Here is a 14,488-nt window from a genome sequence, read left to right as displayed (position 1 = left end):
TCAAATACCTTTCACCCCCATACAAAGCCTATGCAGATTTAACACATCTTAAAAAATGAGGGGGGGGGGGTATTTTACAAATCTTACAGTCCTGTTCGGATCTGCTGGCCCAATTCCACTGTGCTCTTCGGGGTTTTCCAAACACCAGGGTGGGGGGGGGCTTTCCCCCCCTCTGTGTTCAACCTTTGCTTCTACCTGACCTTTGTAGGAATTGCCCACTGGCAGGGTGTAGTGCCTAGGGGTTCCCTGAACCACCTTCTCACTCCCTAATGGGAGGCCAGCCTAAGACTTATTGCCAGGGCACGTTGGCTATTTGCTGCCACCAGGCTAGGTTTTGTATAGGGCCCAGCCCACCCTAATTTCCCCCTGAAAGGGCTCAACAATTTCCAGTTTCTACAAAGCTGGCTATGATTTTTGCCTTTTCTTAAAGTGGGGCTGATAGGCACTGATGCCTGGCAAGCCACTGACACAGAAACAAGTTTACAAAGTAAATTTTATTTAGCAGGAAGGTAACTTGCTAAATAACTTTTAGCGTGCTGTTGCCTCACCCTTAGGTTAATGGGAAAAAGTCCAACAACCAGAGTCCTTCAGGAACTCCCTCCTGGAATGGTCCAGCCACCTTCCAGAGTTTCAAAGTCATCAGAACTGACCCTCAGGTCACTGCTACTCCTTGGCTTAACCAGTAGTCAAGAGCACTACTAGGAGAAAAGACTCTCCTTTTCTAACCACCAGCCTTTCATTAGCATCAGGGACTAATAACCTTCAGCTGGTGGCTCTACCCTGTGACTACAGCAGAAGGGAGGTATCCTGGAAGACCTCAAGTCCATTTTAAAACATGCTCCCGGTATACACAGGGCCAGGAAGCTTCCCTTCTCAGTTTTGAGGCCTTGCCTCTATGTATCCTTCTATCCAGTGTCTGGTTATCACATGGTCTGCTACCTAATTGTGCGCCATTGGGAGAGTAGCTACTTGCCAACTGGCTGCTCCTCCCCTTCTTCCTGGTGCTCCTTTTAAAATAGCATGTCCAAGATGATGGAGGTATATGTGCTACAGAAAACCACTAACAGCTTCAAAAGTTATAAAGCATTTATTAAAAAGAAAATGTCCACCTTCACACACTCACAACTCTAGAAGGGCCTTTACTTTAGCTAGGAGTATGTCCTTGCCATCTGTGGTAGTAGAGGGGAGGTATAAAGGGACTCAGAGCACTCAGGCTCTGTTCCTGTTCCCAGCCTGAAATAGATTCTCTGGAGCATATATTTTTCTTAATTGTTCTTTTCATACGGTGAGCCGAAGGGAAATTATTAGCCCGGTGTTGGAAAGATTCCCCAGCAGATCAAATAAACTCAAATTAGATTATCTTCTGTCAGATAGGAACCACCAAACAACAAGACAGGTAGTTAGGTTCTGTTCCCAAGTTTATAAACAATGCAAAAAGCAAAACAAATAGGCCAAACTGTAAATCTTTTAACAAAGACCGATTTCGCACTTATATTACCCCGTTGTCACATTCCTCTTCTCCGTGCAGTGTCCTTAGGATTTCCCACTATCTGCTCTGGAGCTGCAGGAAACATTGCAGTTTCCATGTGGCAAATGGAAACTGCTAAAAACCAGTTTCCGTTTGCCCCGCGAAAACCGCAATGTTTGCTGCAACTCCAGAGCAGATAGTGGGAAATCCGAAGGACGCTGTGTGAAGAAGAGGAACGTGACAGCGGGGTAAGCTGAGTGCAAAATTGGTCAAATTTTAAAATGACTTTTTAAAATAGTTTAAAGGGTTGAATAATAATCTTTTAAATTCTTTTTTTTACTGTTATAACCCTCAAGTCATCAAATTTTAACATGCAATTTTTTGTGGGACTTTTTATAAGGTACTTTTAAGGTTGTTCTAGATGACTAAAATGTTCTGGTCAATGACTGTAATAATAAACTGAACTGAACTGAATTAACTGAATGATGAAGCAAATGAATGGAACAAATAAAATACTTTCAGCATATCACTAGAATGAGCAAGGGGTTAGAGAGAGAGAGAGAGAGAGAGGGATTCCTCAGTTCCTCTATACATGCCCTATCAGATGTTAAACATAAGGCAGGTTCCTCAGCTTAGAAAGAAGTCACACCCTGACATAATCTTTTGTACCAAGCCGTTGGGAAAAGTTTTAGTTTCAGTGCTGGAGATTCATCCTGAACCACTACGCTTGTCAAAATGACCACAAGACAGGTGGTCATTTTGACAGGCACAGGTTCAGGACATTCAAGAGTATATGGAATGGATCCTGTGCAAGCTTGAGACACCAAACTCACATGGGATCTCTGGCTAACTCTCCTCTACCAGCCCTCCAAGTCTGGAGAAGAAGAAGAAGAAGAAGAAGAAGAAGAAGAAGAAGAAGAAGAAGAAGAAGAAGAAGAAGAAGAAGAAGAAGAAGAAGAAGAAGAAGAAGAAGATATTGGATTTATATATATAGCTCACAATCTCCTTTACCTTCCTCCCCCACAACAGACACCCTGTGAGGTGGGTGGGGCTGGAGAGGGCTCTCACAGCAGCTGCCCTTTCAAGGACAACCTCTGCCACAGCTATGGCTGACCCAAGGCCATGCTAGCAGGTGCAAGTGGACGAGTGGGGAATCAAAGCCAGTTCTCCCAGATAAGAGTCCGCACACTTAACCACTGCACCAAACTGGCTCTCCTGAAATAAATCCAATAAATCCAATAAATCCAATTCTCACCAAACTTGGAGGGCATTTAGAGGTGTGTCAGCCAGAGATCCTCTGCAGGTTTGGTGTCTCTAGCACACAGGGGGACTGTTCTAGTGAACTACAAACTTCACAAACTGATTCATTTGGCCCTTAAAAGTTCATGACGGTTTGTGGTTTGCAAACCAAGCATGCCGCAAACCACAAACCAAACTACATTGTCCCAGTTTGAGCCCATCTCTACTCCAGCTATCCTTATCCAAATTTCTTGGTGATGCAGTAGAGTTTCTAACTCACTGTTCGGCTGCTATAATAAATTGGCTAAGAGCAAACAAATTTAAATGAAACCCTGAAAAGACAGAGATAATGCTGGATGGAAAGGAAGAGATCTTGAAGGACATTGTGCTGCCCTTGGAGTTCAGCAGACTCTTGCTGACTCAATTAAGAGACTGGGGTTATACTGGACAACTTCAACTCCAGCATTCCAAATGATCTCATTCAAGTGAGTGGGATAAATATTAAACAGCACTGGTAAGAGCATGCAGGCTTGAAGAATTCAATTAGTTATTATTATTTATTTAATAATATTAATTATATAGCCCAATTTAGGAAGCATTATGTCTCAGTGAAAACCTCTGATGGCTCATTGTGCTCCAGTTGTGTTTTGTCTGAGATTTTGAGATATAAAGCTCAAAGTATCAAGTACAAAACATTTATTTAATATTAACATAAAGATCTGTTATTGTTTTATTTAGAAATTCATAATATCTAGAATAAAATAATAAAGTACTTGCTTTTTAAATGAAAGAGATACCCCTACTCCTCCACATAAAGCTGACTGGGTGACCTTGAGTCAGTCACAGTTTTCTCAGAGCTCTCTCAGCCTCACCAACCTCACAGGGTGTCAGTTGCGGGAAGAGGAACTATAAGCACTCTAAGAATCTTCCGGGTAGTGAAGGGTGGAGTATAAAATCAACTCTTTTTCTATACAGTTATTGGCTGATTCTGCACTCACCTTTCTTCAGGGCAGGCTTCCATTTCTGGGCAGAGCAAACTGGCAATTTCGCACCAGTTGCTCTGCACCGGCATTTTGCACAGGGCAAACCCGCAATTTGCCTCACCGCAGTGTAAACCTGAAAAAACACTGCGGCAGGGCAAATCACGGGTTTGCCCCGCGCAAAATGCCAGTGCGGAGCAACTGGTGCGAAATCACCAGTTGCTCCACCCAGAAACAGAAACCTGCCCCAGAGAAAGGTGAGTGCAGAATCAGCCATTGTTGACATTACCTCCAGGAAAATTGTTGTATTCTGAAACATAATGCCGAACATCTTCTTTTCTCTCATTTACAGTGCAATTACTCCAGTCTAAGCCCACTGATTCCAGTGGCCATACTGACGTCCATGGACTTGACTGGAGTAAACTCTACAAAGGGATTCTAAGGTTAGGTTGTTTTTTTACCAGCTTTGATATAGCAATATTTCAAAGTGAAGATAGTGATTTTGAAAATCTAGGCAGAAATAGTTACATAGTGGCAATTTCAAGCTGTTTTTCTGATTTAATTCTGAATCAGTTACAAGCTATATGCCTTGAAATCATCAGCAAGTGGTTTATTGAATTCATTAAGGTTTGGATTGCACCCCTATGGGACAAATTCTGTAGGACATTACTCTTTGTATACACTAGGAAAGAATATATTAACCTGAATCTGTGGGACTCATTACAGATTCCGCTCTGCTAAGTAAGCTTGCTTTTGGAGTGGATTACATACTGTGTGGAACTGCAAAAACAAAAATTATTCCAAACCCTATTTGGGTGAGGCTTGTTTTTAGAAAAAGCAATGAGTAGATCAGGTGTCTAAACAATAAAAAGGCATGTACTATTGTAAGGACATCAGTTTAGATGCCCAAACACATAGCTAGTAAGTAGATCAGCTAAAATGTCGTGATTCATAAACCAGCCAACCATGGTGATTTAGAAAGTGAGTAATTTTCAACTACAATCGCATGGAAGAAGAAGAAGAAACTACAACAACAAATTTCCAAACTAGCCTTGGATTTTTAAAAAGCAACAAAAATCAAACTAGCAGTTGCCTAAAAAGTAGGAGAGATTAGTTCATAGAATCATAGAGTTGGAAGGGACCTCCAGGGTCATCTAGTGCAAGCCCATGCACAATCAACAAACAACAACAAATTTTATTTGTATCCCGCCCTCCCCGCCGGAGCAGGCTCAGGGCGGCTAACAACATGGCTCAGAGCCAAATTATACAGGTGAATAAAACTACATCAAACATCAAACATTTAATTAAAATCTGGTTAGGCTTTAAAATTAAGTTAATTTTTAAAAGTGCTAGTGCTACATTTACTTTTTCTGATGGCGGTTTCCTTCGTAATTTCCATTTCGATCAGGGAAAGCCAGTCTGAAGAGGAAGGTCTTGCAGGCCCTGCGGAACTGTTCTAGGTCCCGCAGGGCCCGCATTTCCTCTGGAAGTTGGTTCCATAGGCTCGGGGCTACAGAGGAGAAGGCCCGGTTACGGGTGCTTTGCAGCTTCACCTCTCTCGGTCCGGGGACAGTCAGCAGGTTTTTCCCGGCTGACCTCAGTGCTCTCTGGGGTTCATATGAGGAGAGACGGTCCCTAAGGTAGACAGGTCCTCGACCATATAGGGCTTTAAAGGTAATGACCAGCACTTTGTAACGAACCCGGTATGTAACTGGCAGCCAGTGCAGTTCGCGCAGCCCAGGCTGTATGTGCTCCCATTTAGGGAGTCCCAGCAACAGTCTAGCCGCTGCGTTCTGCACCAGTTGCAGCTTCCGGGTTCGGCACAGAGGCAGCCCCATGTAGAGGGCATTACAGTAATCCAGTCTCGAGGTGACCGTTGCATGAAGCAGGAAAATCACCAATAAATACCTCCCCCCCCCCCACACACACATACATACATCCCCAGTGACCCCTGTTCCGTGTCCAGAAGATGGCAAAAATCTCCAGGATCCGTTGTCAAACTAGCCTGGAGAAAAATTGCTGACTGATCCCAAAGTGGCAACCAGCATCTCCCTGGGTGTGTAAGAAAGGGCCATGAGAACTAGGCACTGATGCGACCCTTTCTTTCCTCCTTCTCAAGATCTGCCTAATTCACAGAATCAGCATTGCTGTCAGAAGGCCATCTAACCTCTGTTTTAAAACCTCCAAGGAAGGAGAACCCACCACCTTCCGAGGAAGCCTGTTCCACTGAGGAACCACTCTGTCAGGAAGTTCTTCCTAATGTTTAGCCATAAACTCTTTTGATTTAATTTCAACCCATTGGTTCTGGTCTGACCTTCTCGGGCAACTGAAAACAACTCTACACCATCCTCTAGATGACTACCCTTTAAGTACTTGAAGTTGGTGATCATATCACCTCTCAGTTGTCTCCTCTCCAGACTAAGCATACCTAGCTCCTTCAATCTTTTCCCATAGGATGATCTCCAGACCCCTCACCATCTTCATTGCCCTCCTCTGGACACATTTCAGTTTGCCTATATCCTTCTTAAATTATGGTGCCCAAACCTGAACACTATACTCTAGATGAGGTCTAATCAGAGCAGTATAAAATGACATGATAGTTCTCTGTCTATGACACTAACCCATATGAAAATCAGATCTGTGACACATTTGTTATGGTTCCAAGGAACAAACCTTTCAGTTTCTTTTTATTTTTCTCAAAAATGTTTTGCCTCTTCCAATCCTACAAGATACAAGGGCAAGATTCAAAGTTAATAACTTTCTGAAGAATTCAAGAGAATGGTATGTGCCTAACCCTTCTATCGAAGAGCCCCGTGGTGCAGAGTGGTAAAACTGCAGTATGGCAGTTGGAGCCCTCTGCTCACAACCTGAATTCGATCCCAGCAGAAGCTGGTTCAGATAGCTGGCTCCAGGTTGACTCAGCCTTCCATCCTTCCAAGATCAGTAAAATGAGTACCCAGCTTGCTGGGGGGGGGGGGGGAGTGTAGATGACTGGGGAAAGCAATGGCAAACCACCCCGTAAAAAGTCTGCTGTGAAAACGTTGTGAAAGCAACATCACCCCAGAGTCAAAAACGACTGGTGCTTGCACAGAGGACTACCTTTACCTTTTTAACCCTTCTATCACAATGTTTTTCCTTGTTGTTACCATGGACAAAGACACAACCATTTGGCTGCTTAAAAACAAACAAACAAAAATGGACTTGAGAAATAGGCATTGTCACAGTAGTGCAAAAGATGCTTTCAGCATGGTGGCTGATACAGTATGGGACTTGTAAAGAATTATTGATGATTTGCCATCCAAAGCTAAACTGTCCATTGCTGACTGTGACTTTAGAAAAGAGAGGTGGTGGTCGTTATTGTTATGATCATTGTTGTTGTTATATTGTTGTTGTTGCTATATTTCCCTCTAATGTGGGGCTCAGAGAAGGTTCCAACATACAATAAATAGAAAATATACAAACTAAAATATAGCAATTAAAAACAATTCCAGGTTAAAGGGTTGTTGGCATTTTACCTAATGTGTTACCTCAATTCTTGAGGAGAGCAGGAATGTCTCAGTTTATCTGTGTAGACCGATCAAGTTTAGTTATTGCTTTATGACCATCAAAGAACCATGAATGCTGAAATCCTAAGAAGACTTTCCTGGATGGAAGCCCCTGAAATAACATGGAACATACTTCTAACTAGACCTGCTTAGGATTGCTCCTAAACTGCTTTATTTTCTCCGAACTGATACCAGCATAGATTTGTACTGTTTATCCCAAGAAACTATATGTAGCTCAAATGTCCCCAAAGAAACAACATGCATTAGCTAATCTCACTGGAACTTTTTTAAAAACCAAAACTGATGTTTGATGTTTTTTCCCCCATTTTGATTTAAGATCCATCTGTAATGGCATCATGGAAAGGAGAGAATTATTTCTATGATCACGGATATGGTGGCACAGTAGGTAACTAACTTAAGCATTGAAACATTTTAAATAATGTTGGGGTCCCTTTTAAGTAGATATTACATTACATTACAATCTTTCTTTTTGAATCATCAGAATTACTGGACAGCAAGGCCTACTGTCGGGCACAGATTTCAATCAACACTTCTCCCCATCAAGTTTCTGGTAAGAATTTTATTGGATTTATATCCTGCCCTCGCTGCTGAAGCAGGCTCAGGGTTCAGGCTCAAGATATGGGAGAAATGCCTCTGAATACTCTGCTTTTATTTTAACCCAACTTGGATCTTTTGTGAGAGACAGGATAGAAACAATTGGTTGCTTAAGCAAATCATGTCATTTTCTTTTTCAAATGGATGCTTTTCACTACCATTTATAAATCCATTCCATTTTTAAGAATTGTTCTATATATATAGAAGAAGATGATATTGGATTTATATCCCGCCCTCCACGCCGAAGAGTCTCAGAGCGGCTCACAATCTCCTTTACCTTCCTCCCCCACAACAGTCACCCTGTGAGGTGGGTGGGGCTGGAGAGGGCTCTCACATTCTAGCAAATGCTAGAAGTGTCCGAAGTAAAATTGGTGAATTGGAATGTTTAGTGTTGGGAGAAAACATAGACATTGTGGGAATTTCAGAAACTTGGTGGAATGAGGAGAATCAGTGGGACACGGTGATTCCTGGATATAAGTTATATCGGAAGGATAGGGAGGGAAGGGTTGGAGGTGGGGTGGCTCTGTATGTCAGAGAGGATATACGGTCCAGTAAGACTGAGGTCAGAGAATTAGATTCCCTTTTAGAAATGCTTTGGGTTGAAATAGAGGGCCCAAAAGGAAATTTAACTATGGGAGTTTGTTATCGCCCACCAAATCAAAAGAGAGAGGACGATTATAATATGATGGAGGGATTAAAGATAGCGGCTAAACGTAAAAACTGTGTCGTAATAGGTGATTTTAACTACCCGCAGATTGATTGGGTCAATATGTGTTCTGGTCGAGAGAAAGAGATTGAGTTTCTTGATGCTCTCAATGACTGTGCTATGGAGCAGATGGTCTCAGAACCTACCAGGGGTGGGGCGATCCTGGATCTGGTCCTAAGTAATGCCCAGGACTTGGTGAGAGACGTAAAAGTGATTGCGCCGCTTGGGAACAGTGACCATAATGTTATTGATTTCACCATTTGTATAAATAGGGAGTTGCCCAAAAAGACCGCCACAACCACATTTAACTTTAAAAGGGGTAAATTCTCTGAGATGAGGAGGCATGTGAGGAGGAAACTGAAAGGAAAGGTAAATACGGTCAAAACCCTTGGGGAAGCTTGGAGACTATTTAAAACTATAATCCTAGAAGCTCAGATAAAATACATACCACAAGTTAGGAAAGGCACAAACAGGTATAAGAAGAGGCCAGCATGGTTAACAAACAAAGTAATGGAAGCTGTAAAAGGTAAGAAGGACTCCTTTAAGCAGTGGAAAACCAGTCCAAGTGAGATTAATAAAAGGGAACACAGGCAGTGGCAAATCAAATGCAAGACTGTGATCAGGCAGGCAAAAAGGGACTATGAGGAGCATATTGCAAAAAACATAAAGACCAACAATAAAAATTTCTTCAAATATATTAGAAGTAGGAAACCAGCCAGGGAAGCAGTGGGGCCCTTGGATGACCATGGGGTAAAAGGATTACTGAAGGAGGATGGGGAAATGGCTGAGAAGCTGAATGCATTTTTTGCCTCCGTCTTCACCGTGGGAGATGAGAAGTGTTTGCCCGCCCCAGAACCACTAATATTGGAAGGGGTGTTGAAAGACCTGAGTCAGATTGAGGTGACAAAAGAGGAGGTCCTACAACTGATAGACAAATTAAAAACTAATAAGTCACCGGGTCCGGATGGCATACATCCGAGAGTTCTGAAAGAACTCAAAGTTGAACTTGTGGATCTTCTAACAAAAATCTGTAATCTTTCATTGAAATCTGCCTCCGTTCCTGAAAACTGGAAGGTAGCAAATGTCACCCCCATCTTTAAAAAGGGTTCCAGAGGAGATCCGGGAAATTACAGGCCAGTCAGTCTGACTTCAATACCGGGAAAGTTGGTAGAAACCATTATCAAGGAAAGAATGAGTAGGCACATTGATGAACACGGGTTATTGAGGAAGACTCAGCATGGGTTCTGCAAGGGAAGATCTTGCCTCACTAACCTGTTACATTTCTTTGAGGGGGTGAACAAACATGTGGACAAAGGAGACCCGATAGATGTTGTTTACCTTGACTTCCAGAAAGCTTTTGATAAAGTTCCTCATCAAAGGCTCCTTAGAAAGCTTGAGAGTCATGGAGTAAAAGGACAGGTCCTCTTGTGGATCAAAAACTGGCTGAGTAATAGGAAGCAGAGAGTGAGTATAAATGGGCAGTCTTCGCAGTGGAGGACGGTAAGCAGTGGGGTGCCGCAGGGCTCGGTACTGGGTCCCATCCTCTTTAACTTGTTCATAAATGATTTAGAGTTGGGAGTGAGCAGTGAAGTGGCCAAATTTGCGGATGACACTAAATTGTTCAGGGTGGTGAGAACCAGAGAGGATTGTGAGGAACTCCAAAGGGATTTGTTGAGGCTGGGTGAGTGGGCGTCAACGTGGCAGATGCGGTTCAATGTGGCCAAGTGCAAAGTAATGCACATTGGGGCCAAGAATCCCAGCTACAAATACAAGTTGATGGGGTGTGAACTGGCAGAGACAGACCAAGAGAGAGATCTTGGGGTCATGGTAGATAATTCACTGAAAATGTCAAGACAGTGTGCGTTTGCAATAAAAAAGGCCAACGCCATGCTGGGAATTATTAGGAAGGGAATTGAAAACAAATCAGCCAGTATCATAATGCCTCTGTATAAATCGATGGTGCGGTCTCATTTGGAGTACTGTGTGCAGTTCTGGTCGCCGCACCTCAAAAAGGATATTATAGCATTGGAGAAAGTTCAGAAAAGGGCAACTAAAATGATTAAAGGGCTGGAACACCTTCCCTATGAAGAAAGGTTGAAACGCTTAGGGCTCTTTAGCTTGGAGAAACGTCGACTGAGGGGTGACATGATAGAAGTTTACAAGATAATGCATGGGATGGAGAAAGTAGAGAAAGAAGTACTTTTCTCCCTTTCTCACAATACAAGAACTCGTGGGCATTCGATGAAATTGCTGAGCAGACAGGTTAAAACGGATAAAAGGAAGTACTTTTTCACCCAAAGGGTGATTAACATGTGGAATTCACTGCCACAGGAGGTGGTGGCGTCCACAAGCATAGCCACCTTCAAGAAGGGGTTAGATAAAAATATGGAGCAGAGGTCCATCAGTGGCTATTAGCCACAGTGTGTGTGTGTGTGTGTGTATATATATATATATATATATATATATATATATATATATATATATATATATATATATATATATATATATATATATATATATATATATATATATATATATATTTGGCCGCTGTGTGACACAGAATGTTGGACTGGATGGGCCATTGGCCTGATCTAACATGGCTTCTCTTATGTTCTTATGTTCTTATGTTCTCACAGCAGCTGCCCTTTCAAGGACAACCTCTGCTAGAGCTATGGCTGACCCAAGGCCATGCTAGCAGGTGCAAGTGGAGGAGTGGGGAATCAAACCCAGTTCTCCCAGATAAGAGTCCACACACTTCACCACTACACCAAACTGGCTCTCCAAAATATGAACATTAATGGGGATATTCCATGATTATTTAATTTTATCGGCTTCAAGGTTTCAGTGTCAGAACTTAAGAACTCCAGGCAGATCCCATACTTAGTTTCCAAGCTAGGATTTTATTAGAGAGAACTAAGAACTGTTAGATACAAGGTACAAGATAACAGTGATGGCGAGAGCCAGCACTGGCCCAGTTTTATATAGTAAAACAAACAACCCACAAAGCTTTAATTCACACCGTTACAGGCACATCTGTCTTCCCACCAGTGCTATCAGCAAAGACATTGCCTCCTTACTCTGAAGGCCACACGATTCGGCTTCAAAGGGTGTCAGTGTGAGAAAGTACAGAGATACAACATTATTCAGTCCACAGCCCCCAAATACTTTGGATACCATCGGGGCAGGGTTAACTACTCCTCAGACACTTCAGGTTAAGAAAGGTTACAATATGGGGTCGGTCTGGTTCAACGCTCAGGTCCACTCTATGCATACTTGCCAACCATCAATTATACTGGTTCTACATTAAGCTAGCAATAATAAAGTTACAAGTTCTGACATACTGCCCCCCCTAAGCGCCCTCCCCCGGGGGGTGGCGGCTTGGGCTTGTGCGGGTACAGCAGGTGAAACTTTTTTAACAATTGCGGCGCAGCTACGTTCTGAGATTCGACCCATTCATCACAGCTCGGGGGGAAGTGCTTCCACCTGATTAAGTAATACAGCTTCCCCCGTTTGACTTTTGAGTCCAGGATTTCGTGGACTTCATGGTGACTCTGACCCCTCACTGTCGTCGGAGGGGGCGGCGGAGCCCTGGGATGGAAGGACGTGGCACCAGGGTCTTTCCGGAGTAAGCTGCAATGAAAAACAGGATGGATTTTGCTTAGAGACTTGGGCAGCTCGAGTTCTGCAGTCACTTTATTGATTACTCGTTTGATCCTAAAAGGCCCAAGAAACTTCAACGCAAGTTTGCGGCAGGGCTGAGGAAGGGGGAGGTTTTTTGTGGACAAAAAGACAGTGTCTCCCACTCTCAATTCCCATTCAGGAGAGTGTTTTTTATCAAATTGTTTTTTGTAAGCCTTTTTCGCTTCCTCCAGGTTCTCCTGAATTCCCTTCCAGCTCTCCCGAAGGCCCTCCCACCATTGTTGGCACGATGTGGGTTCTGAGGAGGTGGCGGGGAGGGGAAGCGTTGGGAAAGGCTTGCCCTCATAGCCATTTATGATTTGGAAAGGAGAGGTTTTAGTAGAGCTGTGAAGGCTGTTGTTGTAGCCGTATTCAGCGAATGGGAGTAGGTCCACCCAGTTGGACTGTTGGAAGTTAATGAAACAGCGGAGGTACTGTTCTAGAAGGCTATTAACCCTCTCCGTCTGTCCGTCCGACTGGGGGTGGTAGGCTGAGCTGAGGCCCTGCTCAATACCCGCAAGCTTGCAAAACTCCCGCCAGAAGTTGGCAACGAACTGCGTCCCGCGGTCGCTAATGACCTTGTCTGGGAACGAGTGTAGGCGTACAATGTGTGTAAAGAAAAGTTGGGCAAGTTTTTTAGCCGTGGGGAGCTGCTTGCAGGGGATGAAGTGGGCTTGTTTGGAGAACGTATCGACCACTACCAAAACAACAGTTTTGCCCTGCGACGGCGGGAGCTCCACAATGAAATCCATAGACACTACCGACCAAGGCCGGGTGGCTGTTGGGAGGGGCACTAGGTGGCCGGGAGGCTTACCCCCTCTTCGTTTAGCCATAAGACAGGTGGGACATGAGAGGACGAATTCGGAGACATCTCTTTTGAGCCTAGGCCACCAAAACTGTCGGGTAATGAGGTTGAGGGTTTTGACATAGCCGAAATGGCCCGCCAGGCGGCTGGAATGACAATGCTCTAAAATCTGCTTGCGGAGGGAGGAGGGCACATAGATCTTTTCGTTGTGCAACAGGAGGCCGTCCTCGCTTTTACGGAGGTTCGGTGGTTGGTCTGCCTCCCGAGCAGTCTCCGCAACTAACTGAGACAAGAGGTCCGGCTCCGGGGGGCCGATCCTCTTCCCGGAGCGGGTGGTGACCCCCCCCGCGATGACCGAAGGGGGGATAAGGGAGTCCACCACCTCCTCGCGGAGGCTCTCGTGCTGTGGCAGGCGGGAGAGGGCGTCCGCCAAGAAATTCTTGGTACCTGGGATGTGTTTCAGTACAAAGTCGAATTTGGCGAAAAACCCAGCCCACCGGATTTGTTTTGCAGTCATTTTGCGGCGCCCGGTCAATGCCTCGAGATTTTTGTGGTCAGTCCAGATTTCAAACGGGACTCTGGCCCCCTCAAGCCAGGAGCGCCAGGTTTTCAAGGCAAACATGACTGCAAAAGCCTCCTTGTCCCACACTGACCAATTTTTCTGCTCGTTCGAGAACTTTCGTGAAATGTAGGCGCAGGGGCGCAGAACCCCGTTGTCCCCCCTTTGCATTAATATGGCTCCGACGGCGGCGTCGGAAGCATCACATTGAACCACGAAAGGTTTTAACTCGTCAGGGTGGGCTAACACGGGCTCCGAGGTGAAGAGGCGTTTCAATTCTGTAAAGGCTTTTTGACACTCGGGCGTCCACGTTAGGCGCGCGCCCGGCTTTTTTGCCTCTGCCCCCTTCCCCTTTGTTTTAAGGAGCTCCGTAAGGGGTAACATGATGGTGGCGAACCCCTTTATGAAGTCGCGGTAAAAATTTGCGAACCCGAGAAAACTTTGGAGCTGTTTGCGGGTTCGTGGGGGCTCCCAGTCTAGCACCGCTTGAACCTTTGCTGGGTCCATTGACAACCCTTCCCCCGATACTCGGAAGCCTAGATAGTCAAGTTCAGTCTTGTGAAATTCACATTTTGATAGTTTGGCATACAACTTGTGCTTGCACAGGGTGCTCAACACTTTTCTGACTAGGGGTACATGGGACTTGAGATCTGGTGAATAGATAATGATGTCATCAAGGTACACCACCACCCCCTTAAACAGGAACTCTCGCAGAACCTCGTTGATAAAGTTCATGAATACCCCAGGGGCCCCCTGTAGCCCGAAAGGCATAACCAAGTACTCAAATTGTCCTAGCGGGGTATTGAACGCGGTCTTCCACTCGTCCCCCTCCCTGATGCGGACTCGGAAGTACGCGTCTCGGAGGTCGAGTTTTGTGAATATTTTCCCTGTGG

At 44.5% G+C, this 14,488-nt stretch overlaps 1 protein-coding gene across 1 annotated transcript in view; it reads left to right on the top strand.

Moving 5' to 3' along the window:
• EHF (ETS homologous factor) overlaps positions 1 to 14,488 on the top strand; it is a 100,738-nt gene that overhangs the window by 70,258 nt on the left and 15,992 nt on the right. Inside the window, exons 5-6 of the mRNA XM_060262662.1 lie at positions 7,570 to 7,638; positions 7,735 to 7,803. Of these exons, the coding sequence (XP_060118645.1) occupies positions 7,570 to 7,638; positions 7,735 to 7,803 (138 nt within the window). The remainder of the gene's footprint in view (positions 1 to 7,569; positions 7,639 to 7,734; positions 7,804 to 14,488) is intronic.

This window comes from Heteronotia binoei, chromosome 21, assembly GCF_032191835.1.
Source record: "Heteronotia binoei isolate CCM8104 ecotype False Entrance Well chromosome 21, APGP_CSIRO_Hbin_v1, whole genome shotgun sequence".
Classification (NCBI taxonomy): Eukaryota; Metazoa; Chordata; class Lepidosauria; order Squamata; family Gekkonidae; genus Heteronotia; species Heteronotia binoei.
This window is presented reverse-complemented; position numbering and strand designations above follow the sequence as displayed.